Source organism: Myripristis murdjan, chromosome 11, assembly GCF_902150065.1.
Source record: "Myripristis murdjan chromosome 11, fMyrMur1.1, whole genome shotgun sequence".
Taxonomy (NCBI): Eukaryota; Metazoa; Chordata; class Actinopteri; order Holocentriformes; family Holocentridae; genus Myripristis; species Myripristis murdjan.
This window is the reverse complement of record NC_043990.1, coordinates 12,169,450-12,190,066: the sequence shown is the minus strand read 5'-3', so window position 1 is coordinate 12,190,066 and position 20,617 is coordinate 12,169,450. Positions and strand designations below refer to the sequence as shown.

The window sequence follows — 20,617 nt, the reverse complement described above, 5'->3', positions numbered from 1 at the left end:
GTTTATCAAACCAAATTACTGACAAGCTATGATTATTTGTTTGTGTCTGCACCACATTGCTTGCCAAGGTAAGGGAAATCAGCAGGGTGGTAGCACATGGATGAAGGTTGGGTGTATGTTTCGTTGTTGTTTTTCTGATCTTAGGTGAATCATCTTCTCGATAAACAATCTTTGGCGTAGCACAGGTTTTTCTCCCTCGACAGGTGCGCTCGTGTCGTCACTGCCTGGCAACAACCTCGAGGAAGAAAGATTTCCCAAGTTGGCTCCCAAGTCAGCAGAGAGGGGAATGGGGATAGCCTACTTTCAGCTCGGTTTTAGCTACTTGTTTTGATTTTATTTCAAGGTTGCTTTTTGCACAAAGGATATTGTATTTTAAAAAGTGACGAAACGGAAGGTAGAAAATGGGCAAAAAACAAAAAGAAGAGCAGCCTTCGGACTCCGGCTATGGTGAGTTATTGTATGGTCGTCCGTTACCTGCGGAGGCACTGTTTAACCTGCCTTTTGATGCCTAGCTAGCTAGCAGTAACTTTATTAAAAAATCTTTTTTGTCCTGTCCTTTTTGAATGACAGGAAGATTCACTACTTTGACCACCTCTTGTGACATCATCAGTTCGAATTCTTTTGTTTATTCATTCATTTGTTTGTTTGTTTGGACACCAGTTACTCAAAGTTCGACGAATTTGATGGTTTTCATATCAGCCAAGGCTATTTTATCACAGCTGGACCAAAACACTTAACCAAAATATGGTTAAAAAATAATAATAATGGCTCCTTATAACGTTAAGTCAGTTTTTAAATCACAGCTTAATTTGTTTTAACTTAAAAGAAGTGTCATATGCCTTTATAATTAATCATATACTGTGAGGTCATATATTGTGTGCAGCTGTATTGTGTAACATCACACAAAAAAGGTCAGCCAGACAATAACTCCCATTGCCCATTTTCTATGGGTTATAACACAGTGTAACTTTACAATGTGTTAGGCCTTGTGATTGTGATAACTCTGTCTTGGTTTCATAAATGCTGATCAAACCAATCTCCGGTCTGGGACGGTGTTTTTATTATTTTGTTTTGGTGTTTTGTGTGAAGCAAAACATAAGGAAGACAAAGTTGGAAAGAGTGTGACTAGGCCCTGGCCCTGGTGTGTTGTTGCTGAAGCTGTATTGGCCTGTCTGATATAATTTGCATGTGTACTTCAGCATTATGTTGTGTAGACAGCTCGATCTTTGTGTGCCCAAGTTCCTGTGTTCCTGCGAGTCTGAGTGAAATTTGATGTATTGATGGAGTCATGAGTCTGTTTACAGTCTGGGTGGTTTACAAAGGCCACAGTAAACAAACCCTCCCCAGAGGTAAATAGTCATGTCTTCCTAATAATGCCTCCTGTAGTTCCTAAAAGAGTTACAAACAGAAAGAGAGAATACATGGATGGCAAAAGAGGGTAAAACGAGTGTTGGAGTTGAGTATTAATCCATGGCCTTCATTTTAAAAACAGTCACTGCAAGTAAATCCTCATTCCACTTTCATCATCTGCAGTCTCTAATACGGGAAGTTGCTTCCTTGGAGTTAACTAATATTGTTCCCACCTGCAAGAGGAAGTAGAAATGCCACTGAATGTGTCATTGTAGTAGTCAGAGGTTTCAAGGTCTGTGCCTGATAAAGTTCAGCCTTTCTGATTGTCATATCTGTTTTCTAGTTGTTCAAAAAAAGTTTGCAACCAAAGCTTTTTTTTCCCCCTTCCTGGTTAGAACCAGTTGACACTCAGAGTTGATAAATAAACCATGTTCCAGAAGTAGTTAAGGTTAATTGTGCCAAGAACTTGACTTGCAAATCATTGACTAGAAAGTGTGTTAAGGCCCAGGCTGAATGAGCCAACAGCAGAAAAGACAGGAGAATCTGACTCTAAAACAGGGGTTGGATGATATAATAAATAAAGCTGGAGCATTATTATTTTATTATTATTTATTTTGTTTAAAAGAGATGCTTGAGATTCATCACACGGTGACAAAATATTGACACTTAGTCAGAAAAGGATGAAAACCATCTTACTTGTATGAGCTATACTTCAGTGTCAGTAACACTTGTGTAGGTAATTGTAGAATAGATGTTACTTCTTTCAACTGATGGATATTTCATTATGAAATGAAGCAACAATCAGGATGTAATTGAAACAGGTGCATTATCTCACTCCATGGGTCTTTTTTAATACTTGCTTGGGGAAAAAAATCATTTTATTTTATTTAACACACTGCTTTCATGATTCCTGATGACATAACTATAGTAAAATTTGTATCCAGCAGTCACATGCCACTATGGAAAATAGAAGCCGCGCTTGTGTATCAATACATACTTTTTTAACCATTAAATGCAATACTGTTTAGTCTCTCTTTATCTCTATGTCTGTTCTGTTTGCTGGCATAGTAAATGTATACGTGGCCTGTTAACCATGTTTCATTACACTGCTATGGAGCTGGAATGTGGTTTTAAACAGATGAGCACCCCAGTCTTCTTTTGTCAGCACTCATTCACCAATGATATCCTGTAGCCGAAACCCTGTGAGCTGCCTCCTTACTTGAGATTTTGAATTGTTACCACAAATGTTTAATCATTGATTTTTATTTTTTTTTATTCACTTCCTCAAGTCCTGCTGAGATGACTAAAAATAGAAACCAATTCACTCTTTCACGTCACTCCTCTTTGTCCAAGGTCAAGTTATGACCTTCATTTACAGGTTCTCGGTCTTTTGCCAAGCTATAAAATTGTTCTATCAAATCAGTGTTTGTGACTCTCAATGTTTTGTGGTTTTATCACTTTCCTCTAGCTCTTTATGAGGGCATAAATGCTGAAAAGCATTTCATGTCGCAGGGATCACAGTGAGCCAGTTTCCAGGCCATCATTTACTCCAAACAGACAGCAGTGTCTTAGCAGGGCTGAAATATGACACTTGCTGCATCTTGTAAAGAGGCTGATGAACAGGTTCCTTTATTGAAAGGCGTACCAGTATTCCTCCCTGTTGACTTTATTTCCACCAGTATTATCCAAATAAAAGCTTGGTAGGCAACTGACAATCATATCATGGATATTAATCTGGATGTTGACGTGTTTTCTGTCTGTCACATTCATCTAGAGATAAAAGAGTGGCTGTCATTTGACATCCACTGTCTGCTTTTACATTTATATGATGCGTATCAGTCATTATCAACTAGTTTTGTTTAGAGGAGAGGCCCACACATCTAAGATATAGAAATATTGTTTCAAGTTTTCTCCTGGTTGCTGCACCTATCATTCATGCATCTCTATCACTTTTGATGTTTGGTGTGGCATTTTATTGTTTAGTCACACTTCCTTTCCTCCTCTCCAGGGTTATTCTCTTACTCCAGAGAAGTAGTTTTTAAATTTCAGAGCTTATTGGCATGTGTGGGACTGAGTCACCATTCAGATTTTTTTTCATGTGATTTGTTTCATAGACTAGTTTATTTCCACCAACTGCCTTGCTGCTTTCACACAATGCCCATTGAGCCCTATACCCTATAGTTTTTCTCTTTTTGATCCAAGAAATGCTAATCATTGGTGAGTTGGCGAGCAAAATTTCCATCCCTGGGTACGCATGATAATCAAAAGCGTGTTTAGATTTGCATAGGCCCATGCAAATGCAAGTGCATGAACCTGAATGCCTGAAACTAGGCCTGTGTCTTACTGACATGCTGTCAAGTCTCTGCAGTCAGTAAGACGCAGGCCTAGTCATCTGGTATGTGCTGTATTACCTGTTAAACAGGATAATGTTAAGGAAAATAATTGATCTGACTGCCATAACTGCAATATTTTGTGCTCAGAGCACCAGAAACAAGTCCACAGATGTCCATCGCTCACCATGATATCCCATTTTCTAAAGTCAGGTTTTGAATTCAAATTCCATTCAAATAATCTTCAAATGTTTGTTTTAGTCCAATGCCTCAACTTGAATCTTTCTATGTTCTCTTTACTCTCTTTCTCCATAATCACATATTGATTAATGATTATTATAATGAATGATTAATTACTACTTAATTAGTATGGGAAAGTAGCTGCTCTGTTGGTTGTTCTCTTTGTTCCAGGAAATTACTCTCAGACATTTTTCTCCCTCTTCTGTCTTTTCTGTGGTAATGATTAGCCTGTACTGTAAGTCGTATTTGTACATGACATCCAGCTCATAAAAACTAAGATCCTTATCTTTTTCCAATTTCTATCCATTTCCTCATCCATTTGCACTGTTATATAGACCAATAGTCTAAATTCTTAAGTAACATGACAAGGGTCTCTCTCATTGCTGAGCAACACCAGCCTGCTCTATAGGGACACAAACACACATTCTTAAGTAGTGAACATAACTTTACCTTGTTGCTAACCGTAAGTGACATCTTTTCAAAATGAGAGCTGGCCAAAATGTACAAAATTTGCATTTCCCCTAAAAGTTGTCACTTTTTATGTGCTGTACTCTAAACCCACAAATACACACACACAGATTTAATCAACAGTGCAGTTTCAATTGTGACGTTACTGTATAAAAATTAACATGCTGTAATGTGCCCTTGACAATCAGCGCTAAAATGATAAACAAGGAACTTACCAAGAAATGCAAGATGACAAACAACCAGCATGTCACTAATGGTTATTGCATGCTATGAGGTTGTGTGCCTGCTATCAAGTAGTTTAATATTTACTTTCCATTAGTAGAGCCATTAGCGATGCCTTGTGCGTTCTGTCTGGGTGTAACTTGTTTTAATGTTTTATTTTCCCAGGAGAACCTGCTCAGTTTGACCCTACCTTCGCAGGGCCCATAAACAAAAGGTAAATCTCTAATTTGCCACTGGCTATATGCCTTCTCTGCTTATTTATTCTAGTTTCCTGTGATCTCAATCCTCAGTCGAACTGTAAGGTTTCTGATGTGCTTGTCTTTGTAAGTGGACCCGTGTGTTTGCCTCAGAGCATGTCTGTGTTTGTTGAGCGCCTATTGATTGATAGGATTACATTTGTTAGCCCAGGGCTGTCTCGATTGTGTAGCTCAGACTGCTCACTCACACATTTTGCTGTCTATTTTCTCCATCAGAGGCTGCACCGATATCATCTGCTGTATTCTGTTTATGGCAGTCATCGTCGGCTACATGGTAGTTGGGATTTTAGGTGAGACCAGTCTGGCAACACCAGCACAGGCCTCTGTCATACACCTAGTATATAACATGACTCATTATTTTATACCTTTTCCCTCTCTGGACCTTACTTATTCATTCAGCTTTTCCACTTGGTCCTTTTTATCACCGTTTTCATTTACTCTTACACCCTTCTTTTACTGTCTAGCATTTTCCACAATCTAAACATAAAGACTCAGCATGTGATCTGAATAAACCGAGGCTCACCAGACCCTTCACTCCCTTTGTTAAATGTGTTTTAATTGACCTGTTACTTATATTTTAACTGATAAAGTAACCACAGTAGCAAAGAAGTCTCAAAAGTAGGGTGCCCCATTAAATCCTCAGAAGATGACTTTGTGTTTTATTCCATCCAAAGGCATTACGTGATTGATCCCATAATTGCATGCTTGTTTATCTTATTTTACGCATCATTAAAGGTCTGAGTCTCTGAGAAACAGAAGAACTGTCTTTGAAATAAGCGTCCCATGTGGCTGTTGAATCACCACTCAAACACCAGTTAATCACCACAGTGGAGAATAACAGTCACTATTTTCACAGCATGTACCATTAACATGCCATGTATCAGCTCTTTTCTTTCTCCACTGTGTAGAGCATCTGTGGAGTAGATAAGAGTGCCTTTGAAAATTTTCTGTTCTTTGCTAATTGTTCCCTGGCTGGGTACAAAACAACCTGCTACTATAACTGATACAAGTGGGTCAAACCAGTGACTAAAAGATAAAAGGTGCTCAGATGCTAATTAATCTTTGATCATTGATGTAGACGGGAACTGATCTCCATGCAACCAAGAGGCCAATAGGTCTTTATTGCCCTGTCATCAAACACGTTCCAACACAGGGAGCCCTTCCTCTTATCTGGAGTCAATAGACCAGTCTGATTGGAAATGAGGTCACCCAAGGCAAACAGTGTGTCAACATCTCAGTATTTCCCAACTGATCAGCTATTTCCTGCACTGGAGACAGTATATTCAAAGGCATGGGAAGGGTAAGGTGGATCGGCATAGTAGTTAACTGGAAAATATATGACCAGTGTTGTTGACAGAGTAGTGATTATATTTATTCTCCATCAGTGAGATGTTCTGCTCCTAAAAAACAAAAAGCACTCAAGGAAAAGCTTAATGAGTAGCCTTCTTAGAGGGAAAGCAGGCCACTATGCAATTGTCCCTATCTGCCAGTGCCACTCATGTAAAATTAACTGAAAATAATGCAGCATGACCAAGTGATAATGATTCATCACGAGCTCTTGCGTCATTTGCTATTTGTCTTATCTGTATTTTAATGTTTGTTTTGCATCAGCTTGGCTCTATGGAGATCCTAGACATGTTCTTTATCCACGAAACTCAACTGGATGGTTCTGTGGCATTGGAGAAAACAAGTAAGTTCATCTCAGTAAGGCCAATGTTGAATTTTAGACATAGTCTCTATTGACTGAGTCATGCAAACAACAAAAGAAGAACATCTTGGGACCATGTTGGAAACAAGTGTTTTCATTTTTACATGTTATCCCTTGGATTTAAGTGTCTGATAGTCCATAATTAAACTCCATCTATCAATCTAATGAGAGCATACACAGTCATTCAGATACTTGGTTTGCTGGACATAAAAAACATTGGAAAAAATGTAAGAGTTCACACACTGAATTAACTGAATTAAAACAGAATTTCAAAACAATCTGCTTGACCTGATAGGAATAAGTTTTGGGAGCAATATTTAATTCAGTGTGTGAATTAATTCAGTTAATTAATTCAGTGTGTTTTGTAAAACGTACTATCTGTGTGTGTGTGTGTGTGTGTGTGTGTGTGTGTAAAATATGTAAATCTCTCTGTCTGTGTCTGTCCTGCCTTCCTCAGAGACCGACCCAACGTATTCTACTTTGACATTCTGAAATGTGCCACAACTGTCAATGTCATGGCAGCTGCTCTTGATGGTTTTCAGTGTCCCACTACACAGGTAGAGAAGCTTACTGGATTTTCTAGATTTTTATTATTATCATTATTATGATTCTAGAGGGAGTTTACTCTCCCTCTGGATTTGAATCTGTCATTATCGCTAGTAGTTGTAAAACTTTGTCCTAAGCACCTTTTTTGCAACTCCTGCTTCTATGTCTTTGTTACAGTTGTGTCTAAAACAATTAAAGAATTGTAAAACCATTTTGTTGCTAGCTTCAGATTTAAGTAAGGCTGAGGTAATATTGCTTTTTTTCATTAATGATAGTTGTGCGTGGAGGAATGCCCCAACAACTTTTGGGCTGTGAAACTGACTGACTATTCAAAGACAGCCAAAGAGGTTTTTAATCAAAGCCTCTGTGTGCCGTCATTAGACCTGGCAACGACCGAATTGGTAAGTGCCTCTCTGTCATGTGCTGATCTGTGTGTCCAGAGCAACAACTCCCCAAAAATCCAGAGACAGTTTTTTTTTTTTATTGTTTTGGTAAAGCAGAAATTGGTGTTTATGAGAGTTGTTCTGCACCCCTGAATCTACCTTCTTTTATTTTTATTCCTTTTTAGTCTGTTCAAGAAATTGTGAGCAGAGAGCTGTGTCCTTTCTTCTTCACCCCCACAACCTCTTGTGAGTGCAACTATTCATATTCACCATAATTCAGTGGTCCACTGGAATCCACTGAAAATTTAATAAGTTTCAAGCAATTGCCTGGCTGATTATGCTTACTTGTATTGAAACAAAGGCTAGTGAATTTGTACTGAAAATAGCCTATCTGTCAATTTTTTTTTTTAAACTTCTTTTTATTGGATTTTACAATTAATGAAACACATACAAAATTAAACATAAACACCCTCCCCCACCCACCCCCCCACATCCAGGGTCAGACACATATTAAGGACAAATTTGTGATAAGTGTTTTAAACTGACTACACACTATCTGTCAATTCATGAGTTACAGTATTTTGAAGGTCAGTAAGCGAGCTCTACCAATGAATATTGATTTAATCTACCGTATGTCTTGCTGTTTTCATTTTTTTTGTGTGGCTAGTACTGGGAAGATGTTTACCCAAGATCTCAGAACTGGAAAACATTCCTTCATACTTTGCGAATGTTCAAGGTTTGCCCTCCACCATCAATGAAACAGCCAATGCCATCAAAAATGGCACTGGGTAAGATTGTGCTTCCGCTGTGATTTGATTAACTTCCACGCTTTCACCTCACTGTTATAATCTAGTGGCATTGCAACTTCTTTAAATGACACATACAACCATCCTTGTGCATTCACACACCCTGACTCTTAGGCAGACATGGGCATTTAGGCCCACATATTAATACACAGACACACACACTTGAATAACCTGTTGTCTTTCTCTCTCCAGCACAGGGTACGTGGTTGCGTGAGTTTCTGTTTTGATCGCCGTGTGTAGCACCTGGTTGTAGATGTAGCTCTGTAGTTTCTTGAGCTGTTTGTAGTTGGCCTAGTGCCTCATGTGAAATGCTCTCTTGGGGGAATTGCACAATTAGAGCATAGTTGTGTTGTGTTCTCACATCCTGCCCGAAAAAACACATACACTCACATACACATACTATCTGTAGATACATCTCTCTCCCTCTCTGCCATAGACTCATTTTACACTAAGCCTATCTCTGTCTTTTTAGCCTTTCTTGCTTGAATGATGACTAATCGGGGATGTAGTGGAGGGTAGACCCACCTAAACACAATTTATACACCTTTTATTTGTGTATAGAATTCACCAACCTTTTTTATGACCAAATTTCATAGGATTATACAGAGTAGTATTAGACTGGTGTAAGCTGAATGAGAATTGAGTATTTTAGCGGCAAGATAAGCACATATTAATGTTTTTTTCTGAGAAGAGTAATACTGCAAAGGATAATAGGATTTTTTAAATACATATTGATGTCTGTTTGCCTTATGATGATCACTGAGCCAGTAGTTTCCCCACCTTTTTTCTTTACCACTACATCACTGTGTCTCTGTAGTATGTTGCAATAGGCCTTACATACATACAGTAAATGTTATGTAGTCCCGCTCTTTTTTTCGATTTAGCAGAGACCTCTGTGAGTTTCTTCTCCTTTATTTAGCCTCAGACACCTTGCTTTCTCTCACCTTGCCTTTGTCTTCATTAGGGACATTGTGAACAGCTTCAATATCAGGGAGATTGGAATCCGAATCTTTGAGGATTTTGCGTCGGCATGGCCCTGGATCCTCATGTGAGTTGCCCTGCAGAACTAGACAACACACTGCCCCCTAAAGGCAGACTCACCAACAGAACAAAATATTATATGAACTATAAATAGTCCTCTAGAGAATTCATTCATTCATCAGCCATTGACCTACTGTAAAAATAAAATTTTCAGAAGTATTTGGTATCTAATTCATTAAATGTGAATGTATAATGCAGAGTTGAATATGTGACATGACTTAGATAATGTCACATTGATATTTGCCTTTGTGACAGCCATTGCACAATTTGGAACGTGTTCTGCTCTGACATCTATTTTTATTAACCCCTGCTGCACCTTTTCAAGTTCTCTCTGGTTTTCTTGACCCTTTTTTCTTTCATTTCTTCTCCCCTTTCAGTGGTCTGCTAATAGCCATGATTGTCAGTTTGCTGTTCCTGTTGCTGTTGAGATTCACCGCTCCTGTCATGGTGTGGCTGCTGATCATAGGAGTACTGGGAGTCGGCGCCTATGGTAAACTCTCTAATGGAGAGGTTCATGTGTGCAGGTGTAAAATAAGATACATGAAAATAGACACTGAGGATTGAAAATCTTTCATGTCTAAGTCTTGAATGAGAACTGTCGCTGGTGTATAGTTTTGCTTATGAATATGTAGCAGTTGCATGTGTGTCTTTGTTTCTTAATTCAAATGTAGTAAATTAAGACAATTAATTTGTTGTGGCATTGTGAGTATGTGGTCCTCTTAGTCTTTGGGTTATTGTATTGCCTGTATGTTTTTTCATTGTAGGGATATGGCACTGTTACTGGGAATACAGTAACTACAAGGCAAATTCTGCTACCATTAGTGAAATTGGCTTCACCACCAACTTTGAAGTGTACCTGCAGGTCCAAGAGACGTGGCTGGCCTTCTGTGAGTCTGATGGTTTTGTCCTAAACCATGCTTCACACTTAACCAGATGCTCAAAGGGAAACTTTAATGTTTTGAATTTTATGTTATGTTATGCTTCTTTTTGCTTTTCTTGAAGCAATTCAAATCTTCCTCTTGTTCACATTTTTAGGTTACTTAGCACTTTTTTCTGAGTTCCTCCCACATACTTTGCACTCTCTTCCTCTCCCCTCCCTCAGTGATAATTATATCTGTGGCGGAGGCGATCATTCTCCTGACCGTCATCTTCCTGCGGAAAAGAATCCTCATAGCCATTGCTCTCATCCAGGAAGCCAGCAAGTGAGATTTCATGGGACAAAATATTGTCCCTAGGTTTTATTAAATCCTATTGAACCTAATACTAACCTGATCCTGTTAATCTTAAGTGTTCATAATCTTAAAGTGAATGTGTTTTAAAGTTCATTAGGCTCCTTAGCTAATACCCTCCAGTAATACTTAAATGTACACACAATCATTTATCCATTTCAAGAGATAACGACTACATATGAATTCATACACACTCAACTAATACTAGGTCTCTCAGAAAAAGCATATCAATTTTAAATATGGTAATATTTTTAATTTTTACTTTACATATATTGATTTTGAGAGTTGACAGGAAAACGGGCCTAAATGACTAAATGAATGCTATGTTTTCAAACTTGGTGTAAAAATTGGGATGGTGTACTCCTAAGCATTATTTCTTTTAAACCATTTTTTCACTGATAAATGTTCTTTCATCTATATGATGACACGTTTGAAAGGTATTTTAAGCACCACAGCATAACCTCCTGATGTGTGTGTGCGTGTGTGTGTGTGTCTGTGCATTCCACAGGGCAATCAGTTACATGATGTCTTCCCTGCTGTACCCACTGTTTACTGCTGTACTGCTGCTGGTGTGTGTGGCTTACTGGGGTGTCACTGCTCTGTATCCTTTCGTACTGTGTGTATTTGTGCATGCCAGCACTCACTGTGTGCAAAAATGGAAAAATGGTATAACACAGTGCATCATACTCTGATCTTCCCCTGAATGTGAATCTCTGTTGCTGTTACCACTCATCAGGCACTTCTGTTCACTCCAGTGTCAGTACTTCACTTAACGGGATGTGCACAGATATCTGGCCACTTCAGGGGGCCCAGTGTACAAAGTGGTGGCTCTCAACTCCTCTCAGGGGGACTGCATGAGTATTAATGGCACTGTGGACTGTGAACCTACGGTGAGTGAGCGGCAGAATATGCACTTAGTTTGGATGATGATTGTGTCATCTGTTATGAACTACTATTCTGACCTGAGTCCCAGTGATTCTTAAGACTTGAGAGCATTGTATCACTCAGTTTATGCTGCTGTGTCACCTCTCCTCTTACACCTCACACAATATATCTCTTTTCAATTGTTACCTTTTAGGGCAACACACGTGATGCATACACCACATGCTTGTATGAGTTTGTATGAATGCCTGAATGTGTGAATGAAGTAGTCAACACAAGATATGGGAATTTGCTTGTTTTACATTTCATAGGTCACAGAAATAGTTCAGTAATACACAGAACTTTCCTCTGTAATAACTGAATTAACAACAGCCATTAACAACAGTCATTATAAAGCTAGATGTGTCTTGGCCAGTCAGTGAAAATCTAGTTTGTTGAGAGCATCCCTCAGCTGAACCATATCAAACTGCCTGAAACAGTTATGAATAATCTCCTGAACCTCTTCCTTTGTTGTGTGAATTAATCTTCCCCTGTCTGGACTTATTCCAACACACTTTCTCTCCTTGCCTTCTCTTTCTCACCCTCCATCATCCATCTATCTCCTGATTGCCTCTCGCTCCACCTTCCCTCTCAGACCTTCAACCCCTCAGAGTATAGCCACTGTCCATCAGCCAGCTGCATATTCATCAAATACAACGACGAGGGCCTGCTTCAGAGGAACCTCTTCAACCTGCAGATCTACAATGTGGTGGCGTTCCTCTGGTGTGCCAATTTTGTCATCGCCCTGGGACAGTGCACGCTGGCCGGAGCCTTTGCCTCCTACTACTGGGCCTTCAACAAACCAAATGATATTCCCATGTTCCCTGTGTCGGCTGGCTTTATGCGCTCACTGAGGTAGGTTGATGAGATGCGGCTCTGATAGGTGCTTTGCTGTCACTGGGACATTAGTGTAACCAGGTGGTTGGAGTAATGGTCACATAGCTGTAAGGCTACAGGTTCAATTCCTCTAAAACTGAATATGCTCACCTTGTCAAAGTGTCCTGGAGCAAGAAACTGAAGCCCCAACAGCTCCCAGAACCTCAATTTCTGCCTTTCCCTCTTGTCTGACAGCATGAGTGATGTGCATACATGCATATGTGTGTCTCAAAGTGATATGCAAAAAGACGACATTATTTTGATAGTTTCTACATGTGGATTTGCACATTTTGGAAGTAATGCACTGCACACATCAGTTATTATGACAAGGATGATGTCTCTCCCACCATGACCCTTGTAGAGTGCATTGAAGAGCATGCCTCATTTTAAAGAAGCATGGTTTCAGTCCAAACAGTAGGGCACAATATTATGCTCCCTATACTCTGTATACCCTATACTCTCTATACTCTGTATAGAGGAACATGTGGCTTTGCTTCTATAAGTTAGAGTGATCGGCTGAATACTTTTCATTCTTCCAGTGCAGTGGAACTTACTGACTTTTTTCTGACTTTGACCTTCTCAGTGCTTTTCTGGCTCTGGCTCCTAGAGGGCGTATTAAACCAACACAAGCAGGGTAGTGAAGTAGACACCAGTCAATAGACTAATGCTTGGAAATACAGACAGTGTGTCTTAGTTTTTTTTTTTTTTTTTCTTTACTCTGCTAGTCATTTGGACAAGTATCTTTTAATTATTTGACAGATTTTCCACATTTTACTTGTAGAATGGCGTAAAAGGCTGGTAAGCTTTGGAAGTCACTGGTCACTGTTGCTTGGTTTTCTGAAATATCAATTCAATATCAATTGTAGTGGCTTTGATTACTTAAGAATAAAACCAGCTGCTTCCCTGAGTACCGTTCAGAGCATCATTAAGAGGTGGAAAGCATATGGCACCACCAACATCTTGCTAGATTAGGCCGTCCATCCAAACTGGGTGACTTAGCCAAGAGGACATTGATCAGAGAGGCTGCCAAGAGGCCAAAGGCAACTTTGAAGGACTGATGACTTTTATTCTAGTTTTTCATTTTTTTAAATTAATTTTCAGAACTGTTACCTTTTCATTATTTTGATGTTGTAAGGCTAAATTTGTAAATAAAACTGGTAAAATATTTTTTAAATGGGTTTTATTTGAGGCTGCACAACAAATAAAGAAGCTATTTCAGAGAGGTATAATGGTTTTCTATAGCCACTGTACATGTTTGCCATGAAACATATTGCATTTTTCATGTATTTCTCATCATCAGGTACCATGTGGGCTCCTTGGCATTTGGTGCTCTGATCCTGACTCTGGTCCAGGTAGTGCGGATCCTCCTGGAGTACATTGACCACAAAACCAGATGTAAGGCCGGATAAAAAAAAAGTCAGCCATCCCATTAACTGTCTTCCATTTAACCCCAACAGATATTATACATTTTTGTTTACTTGCTGGTTTAAATTCAAAGGGCTATCTAAAGCATCTTGGGAATGGATCTAAGTGTGCTTTAATTGAATGCAGCCTTTCATCTTGGATAGAGGGTATCATGTCAGAGTGCCCAGACCTAGTGGAGGGATTAAGGCTGATACAGATGAAGCCACGTGTGCTCCTGCTGGTTCAGTACTGAATCCAGCCAGAGCTTTCTCTCTTGCATCACCCATGCTCTTCCTCTGTCCCTACTTTCCATGTTTAAGAAACCATATAAAAAGTGAATGTGCCACCCATTCCCACAACCAAGAACATGGCTTTCCTTGGAAAATCAGACATTTGAATTCACCAGTTAAAGGCTACTAATGTGTGTGTTTGCTTTCCCTTCCCCAGCGGCGCAAAATGCCTGTGCCCGTTTCCTCATGTGCTGCTTGAAGTGCTGCTTCTGGTGTCTGGAGAAGTTCATCAAGTTCCTCAACAGGAACGCATACATCATGGTCAGCACTACATAGATTTTGCACTTTCTTGTGTCCCTTGTATTTTACTCATTGCTATTGTTATTGTTAGTAGCAAGCCCATCTCTTTTACCTTTATGCATCTTAAATCCAACTGTAGACCATTGTTTTTCCTAAAACCTGCTGATCTTCTTTCTGTGACAGATCGCCATTTATGGGAAAAACTTCTGTGTCTCAGCCAAAAATGCTTTCATGCTGCTCATGAGAAATGTCATAAGGTTGGTGAAGGTGGTGACATGTAGTCAGTGCCACCAGGCTCCCTGTTGGTGTCCCATTCACACCATAAATGAATCTGCATGTTTTTAGGCTGGAACTGAGGCTTGACCTGCTGTGTCTTCCTGCAGGGTGGTGGTGCTGGATAAAGTGACAGACCTGCTGCTGTTCTTTGGGAAGCTGCTGGTGGTAGGAGGAGTGGGTAAGGATGGCACTGCAGAAACAGCTCTCAACAGAGGCTATAAGCAGCCACGCTGTCAGTGCTGCCAGATCTCCCAAGAGAACCAAGCAATTAGGTCTATGGAAACAAGCCCAAACAAAGCAACTTGGCTCTCAAAAAAACAAAAACAAAGAAGACCAAAAAAAAAAAAAAAAAAAAAAAAAAAAGCCCAAAACAGGCGACCTTACCAACCAGTGTGAGAGAGAAGCATTTGCTCAATTTATGGACTCATATGAATATACATGAATTTATTTTGGATTTCATAAGCAGTTGTTTCAAAAATAGCCTACTATAGCTGATAATCTTTGATTTTCCTCTTTTTATTCTTCAAGACGTTGAACAAAACTTTTACCTATGCAATTCTGGTAAACAAAAAATGATTGATAAAATTGAAAAGTGATCTTGACTTAAAATATCTTACTCTCTGACGAGCAGAGGGAACACGGTAGCAGACAGGACAAACTATCAAGCTTTTAATTATAACAAAAATTGTAACAAAAATCTCTGCTATGGATTTAAATGTCAGCTAGTGCTTGCATGGCTCTGAGCACTGGCAGCAATATTCGCAATTTAGATGGATCTCAGTCAAACTTTACTTAATGTTAGATATGTATGGAGGAAACCCAAATAAGCACTTACACTTGACAAACAAGCCCAAAAAAACACAACCCACGACTACCAATATTTGTAAGCGACTATACAAGAAAACAAGACCAGTTTGTTTTGCGAGTAGAATAAACATTTTTTTTTTACTTTAAGTAATTAAGGCAGTGCATAGTAGTTCCTTTATTTGTTGTTGCTGGCCAAAGAAGCTTTTCTTCCTCCTTCATATTCCATCCTGTATGACTTGAGAGGAAATGGAAATTGTTGGTTGTTGGATGTCTTAAGCCTTTCATTCTCATCCTTTTTTTTTTTTTTTTTTTTTTTTAGGCGTGTTGTCCTTCTTTTTCTTCTCTGGACGAATACTGCTACCCGGCAACACCTTCCGCTCTGAAACCCTCAACTATTACTGGATGCCAATCATTGTAAGTGACAAATAGGGCCCCTTTCTGTTACGTAGTATGTGTTCTGCTTGCCTCGGCTCTACTCGCTTTTGGTACCAGTCATTTTTCTGGATTTCGTGTCTCCTCATGCCGAACCGACTAGTTTCTCTACCAGAGCCCCACATGAGGGTTTTATTTTTCAAAAATCAGCCGACCGGTTCAAAATGGCCGTTTCACATGAACAACATTAGTGCAAGACTCGCTTTTTGTATTTTGGCAGCGACCAGCGGGACATCATTGTTCTATCAGTTATCTGCAGGGTTTCACGTCACATTTTAGTATCTGCACAGCTCACTTGGAGCCTCAATAGATGTGGTTCCAAAAATAGTATCTGGTACTACATATTATCCCAAACTTTTGTCTAATGGAAAACCAAAAAAGGTGAGGAGAGCCAAGGCGAGTAGAGCAAATACCATGTAATGGAAAAAGGGCCAATAGTGGATGTACCTCCTTGATGTAATCCTTGTTGTAATCAAGCAGTTTTGTGCTCTTGTCTTTTGAGATCAGTTAAAGTTTTCATTGCGAGATGACATACAGCTTGAAAGTAACCTCACTGTAAAGAGAGTCATGGAGATATATGAAAGTACATGAAATTTGCTCCATATTATGTCTTGATGTATAGCTTTGTTGCCTGAATTGTTTCTTCTTGTCATATTGCTCCAGGTGGTGGTGATTGGGACATACCTCATCGCACATGGATTCTTCAGTGTGTACAACATGTGTGTAGATACACTCTTCCTCTGCTTCTGTGAGTATCCTTGAGTATTTTAAAACTATTATTTGCATGGACTATTGGTTTTTCTTCTTGAAATTTTGTTCTTGAGTGTTTTTCAAGCAATGTATCTGTCTTGCCTACTTGACTTGGGTAATATTTAACATGAATAATAATAGTTTTTCTGCTTCGGTTAACCCAACAAGAAACCCTAACCCTAACCCTAACCATGATTCAGTCTCTGACCACTCAGCTATTTGCAAATGTTTTAATGCGGTTCTCATTCTCTCTCATAGTGGAGGACTTGGAACGGAATGATGGATCAATGGGAAAGCCATACTTCATGTCCAAAAATCTGATGAAGATCCTCAACAAATCCAACAAGAGACCAAAATAGGGTAGAGGCAAGGATTGCTGAACACTAATTCCCTTTACCAACGATTATGGAGTCATATGTCATATGACTAGCACAGAGATTTTTAGGTTTATTTAGATCACTGTTATTGTTTTCCTTTAACACTCCTGCTGTTTTCAGCCATGTTTACACAAACTTGATTACTGTTTTTGCACTTTATCATTAATGATTTTATTGCGTGCATATATGGCATGAATGATTGTACATATCAAAGGTCTGCACATGTGAGATTAAGCAATGTGAAGTGCTGCATAGTATCCTACATTATGCTGGTTAGTTTAAATTTCACAGTGCAATTTCACTTGGCTTAAAAGTAACTAAATGTGCCAAGAGATATTTTAAAAAGGATTTTAAACATTTTTTTCCTGTCATGTGGTTCAACAAAAGCATTACAACTTCACTATGGACATTTTGGAATTTAACACCGAGATGACCAGCAGGCTTTAACACCATGTGTTATGATTAAACTGAGGCCAGTTAATCTTTGTCAAATCCGTGAAAACCAGTAGATATTTGGGTTTCAATGGAAAGAGGGTTTTTTGTGGTTAGGTTCTAGAAAGTGTCTTGCATATCTTTTACAGAGCACTGGTAAAGTGTGAATCATTCAGGTGGAGCAAACAAAAATAGAATTTGTACAATAAATGCAACTTTGCCTGTTATTCTCCCAAAGAAAATTCCCAACTGTAGTCAGCAGCTGTGTTTATATCCTACCTGGTGCTAGCATCAAGACTGCAGCCAAGCTAGTAGCCAGCAGTGCTAACAGCATGCAGGGTCAAGGCTGGGTTATAGACTGAGCCAGTGGGGCCAGTGCCTCAGGGCCTTGGACTGCCTGGGGGCCCCCAAGCCTCAGGCCACACATGACGTGTGGCCCAAGACATTCCTTATGCCTGTGCCTTACCCTTACCCTAACCCTAACCGAAACCAATTAGCCTAAATGTCCATTCAAAATATATATTAAAAAAAAAAAAATTGCCATTCTTGGAAAAAAATATTTAGCTTTGCAGATCACAATGTTATTGTCCTACTTCCACATTACAGACAGGTCAGATATTTTTGAATGTTACTTAAATGAGGGAGCCTCCATAATTATAGACTACCATTAGTTCTGCATTGCCACCACCACACCAGTTAAGACTTTCAAAAAATGTCCAAACTCCAGACCCTGGGTCACCCTATTTTAATTACAGTTTAAGAGAAAAACAGGCTTTCAATGGCAGGATTAGGTTTCACTCAAAATTATAAGCTGTTATCTCCAATGATTGACCCCCGCCTCATTTTCTGAGGACTAAACACCTTCTACATGAGGTTTTGACACCATCAACTGCTCAGAGGAATGTGAGCTCTCTCAAATCTTCTTGGAATTCTGTAGGACTTCAGTGCCCATCCTGTGAAAAATATCCGCCGTCATACCGGTGCCCAAGAAACTCCACCCCTCAGAACTAAACCAGTACCAGCCCGTTGAACTTACCTCAATGGTTATGAAGTGCCTGGAAAAACTGGTGCTTAACATCATCCATCCAGTTGTTGGAACACAATTGGACAACCATCCGTTTGTCTTTGAGGCCAAAAGGGGGACCATGGATGCTTTGGCATGCCTCCTTAACTCCCTCCTACAACACCTAGAATCACCCGTTAACTTTCACTAGACTCCTCTTTATCAACTTCATTTCTGCTTTCAACAACAATCAGCACCACCAGATGATCAGGGAACTCCACCCCCTCAGTGTTCCCCCATTCCTCATCCACTGGGTACACAGCTCTCTCAGCGACATAACCCAGCAGTTAAACTGGCCACTGTAACATCCTCAACCATCATCCCCAACACTGGAGGCCCAAAAGGTGGTGTCCTGAGCCCCTTCCTGTTTATCTTGTACAGCAACGACTGTGTCAGCCCCTCACCCAACACCACATACTTCAGATACTCTGATGACGCAGCCATACCTGACTCCTTAATGACAATAACTCTGTTTTAGGCAATCAAGACTCCATCTCCCACTTTAACTAATAGTGCATGAACAATTTCCTGCAGAAATGCTAATTAACACTTCCAGCACCCACAACACAGCCCACAACTCTACCTTCAACCCCACTTGCATCAGTAATGAAACTCTTGGGATAGTGGAGTGCTTCACATATCTCAGACTCACCTTGGACAATAAGCTAAGCTTTGAACAACACACTGACATCCACAAACTTTGCCAGCAAAGACTCTCTTCCATCTGCAAACTCAAAGCACTTTGTTTCCCCCCCACCTTCTATTGCTGCTCAAAAGTATGCTCTTCAAAATTTTCTATTATTCCCTGTCTCTCACATTAACCACCCCCAACCTCTTAGATCTCAACAGCAAAGCCATTAGGCTACACTTAAAGAACGTACCGCATCACATGACCCTAGGCACCCTCTTGACCTAGTCCTCACACTGCTCCCATTTGGCCGCAGAGACAGATCCCAGCTCTGGAAATGAGCATGCTGTGGCAGGAGTTTTATCCTCACTGCAACAGCATCATTAAATGAAACACAAATGTCAGGTGTATGGATGCTGTGTATATAGATTGTGTGTATAAATGTGCTTATATACTGTATGGATGTAGTCTTGTGGTGTTGGCTGTATGTGTCTGGGTGTGTGTTTATGCTAGGCTTTATACAGACTGTGACAAAAAAATCCTAAAAAGGGACAATGAAGAATCTATCATCGTTATCACACCTTTTTATGTGTTTTTATTTGTAAAATGTAATGAGAATATTTTTATTAAAACAATTTTATAGATGTCTGTTGGAAATACTGCAATCAGATTGTAAATATGATTATTATAAGAGGCCCATCTGTGTACCCATGTTGTCAGCTACAGATATGTTTGGCTGTCATTTCCTGGGTTGAAGGATTCCTTTCACGGTTTGTTGTTTATCCTCTGTAAAAGCCTTCTATACAAATAAAGAGCTCTTTTGAGATGTGTGACCATTTCTAAACCCAGTTGTGGATCTCATGTTTACAGCCAGCCTCAGCAGGTTCACGGTTACTTGAACTTACATTTCTCTCCGTCTCTCACTCCGAGGATTAGATGCTTAGGCTTTCTAATGCATGAACACATGGCATGATCTTTTCATTGCACTGCTGTGTACAAAATCACTCGGCGAGCAGAACAGATAATTGTTTTTTTTAAATAGTTTTCCGGCAGATGCGCAAGTCTTCCTACAAGAAATCAATCCGCAGTAAACTCTGAACTGCTGCTCTCGTCTCCTCAGACCCCATATGGAGTTGAGAGTCAGGCGTCCCATCATGTGATCCGCAACAAAGGAGTCTCTTATCGCATGTGATCATGCCACAGTTCAGACGCCAGAGCTGCACGTGTCTCTAGCTGAGCATATTGTAATGCTATTACATGGAAGTATGCACCAGTGTCACAGCGTGTTGTACATTAACTTGTGACAGCACTCTGAGGAATGTCGATGTCAATGAGGGCTATATCAATAACTATCTGGATAAGATTATGAGATCGCTTGAGGTTATTTATACTTGGCATGCATTTGGTGAGCTGTTGATGGCTGAGTTAATCTTTAAATGTCATCTTTTTCGCGACAGCTATCAGTCTTGGACATGCAAACGTGTTCACCTTTAGACTTTGCATTGACCCAGATATGCATACAGTGACAACATACCACAAAA

The 20,617-nt window shown here is 39.7% G+C and overlaps 1 protein-coding gene across 1 annotated transcript; it reads left to right on the top strand.

Annotated features, from left to right (window-relative positions):
- Nucleotides 1-234: 234 nt before the first annotated feature.
- On the top strand, nt 235-19,920 carry slc44a4 (solute carrier family 44 member 4). The gene is made up of 22 exons (XM_030064143.1): nt 235-447; nt 4,776-4,824; nt 5,084-5,157; nt 6,479-6,557; nt 7,033-7,132; nt 7,397-7,522; nt 7,690-7,750; nt 8,172-8,292; nt 9,275-9,358; nt 9,729-9,841; nt 10,116-10,238; nt 10,454-10,553; nt 11,089-11,181; nt 11,368-11,470; nt 12,097-12,356; nt 13,678-13,772; nt 14,229-14,332; nt 14,495-14,568; nt 14,695-14,765; nt 15,714-15,808; nt 16,490-16,574; nt 16,835-19,920. The coding sequence occupies exons 1-22, from the start codon at nt 402-404 to the stop codon at nt 16,933-16,935; spliced, it is 2,157 nt and encodes a 718-aa protein (XP_029920003.1). The 5' UTR covers nt 235-401; the 3' UTR covers nt 16,936-19,920.
- The last annotated feature ends 697 nt before the right edge of the window (nt 19,921-20,617 follow it).

Bases quoted from the DNA above. Each gene is read 5' to 3' on its own strand.
- slc44a4 (XM_030064143.1), top strand. From the start codon at position 402: ATGGGCAAAAAACAAAAAGAAGAGCAGCCTTCGGACTCCGGCTATG. The intron at 12,357-13,677 runs GTAGGTTGATGA...TCTCATCATCAG, and splicing joins GGCTTTATGCGCTCACTGAG to GTACCATGTGGGCTCCTTGG. The intron at 16,575-16,834 runs GTGAGTATCCTT...TCTCTCTCATAG, and splicing joins TACACTCTTCCTCTGCTTCT to TGGAGGACTTGGAACGGAAT.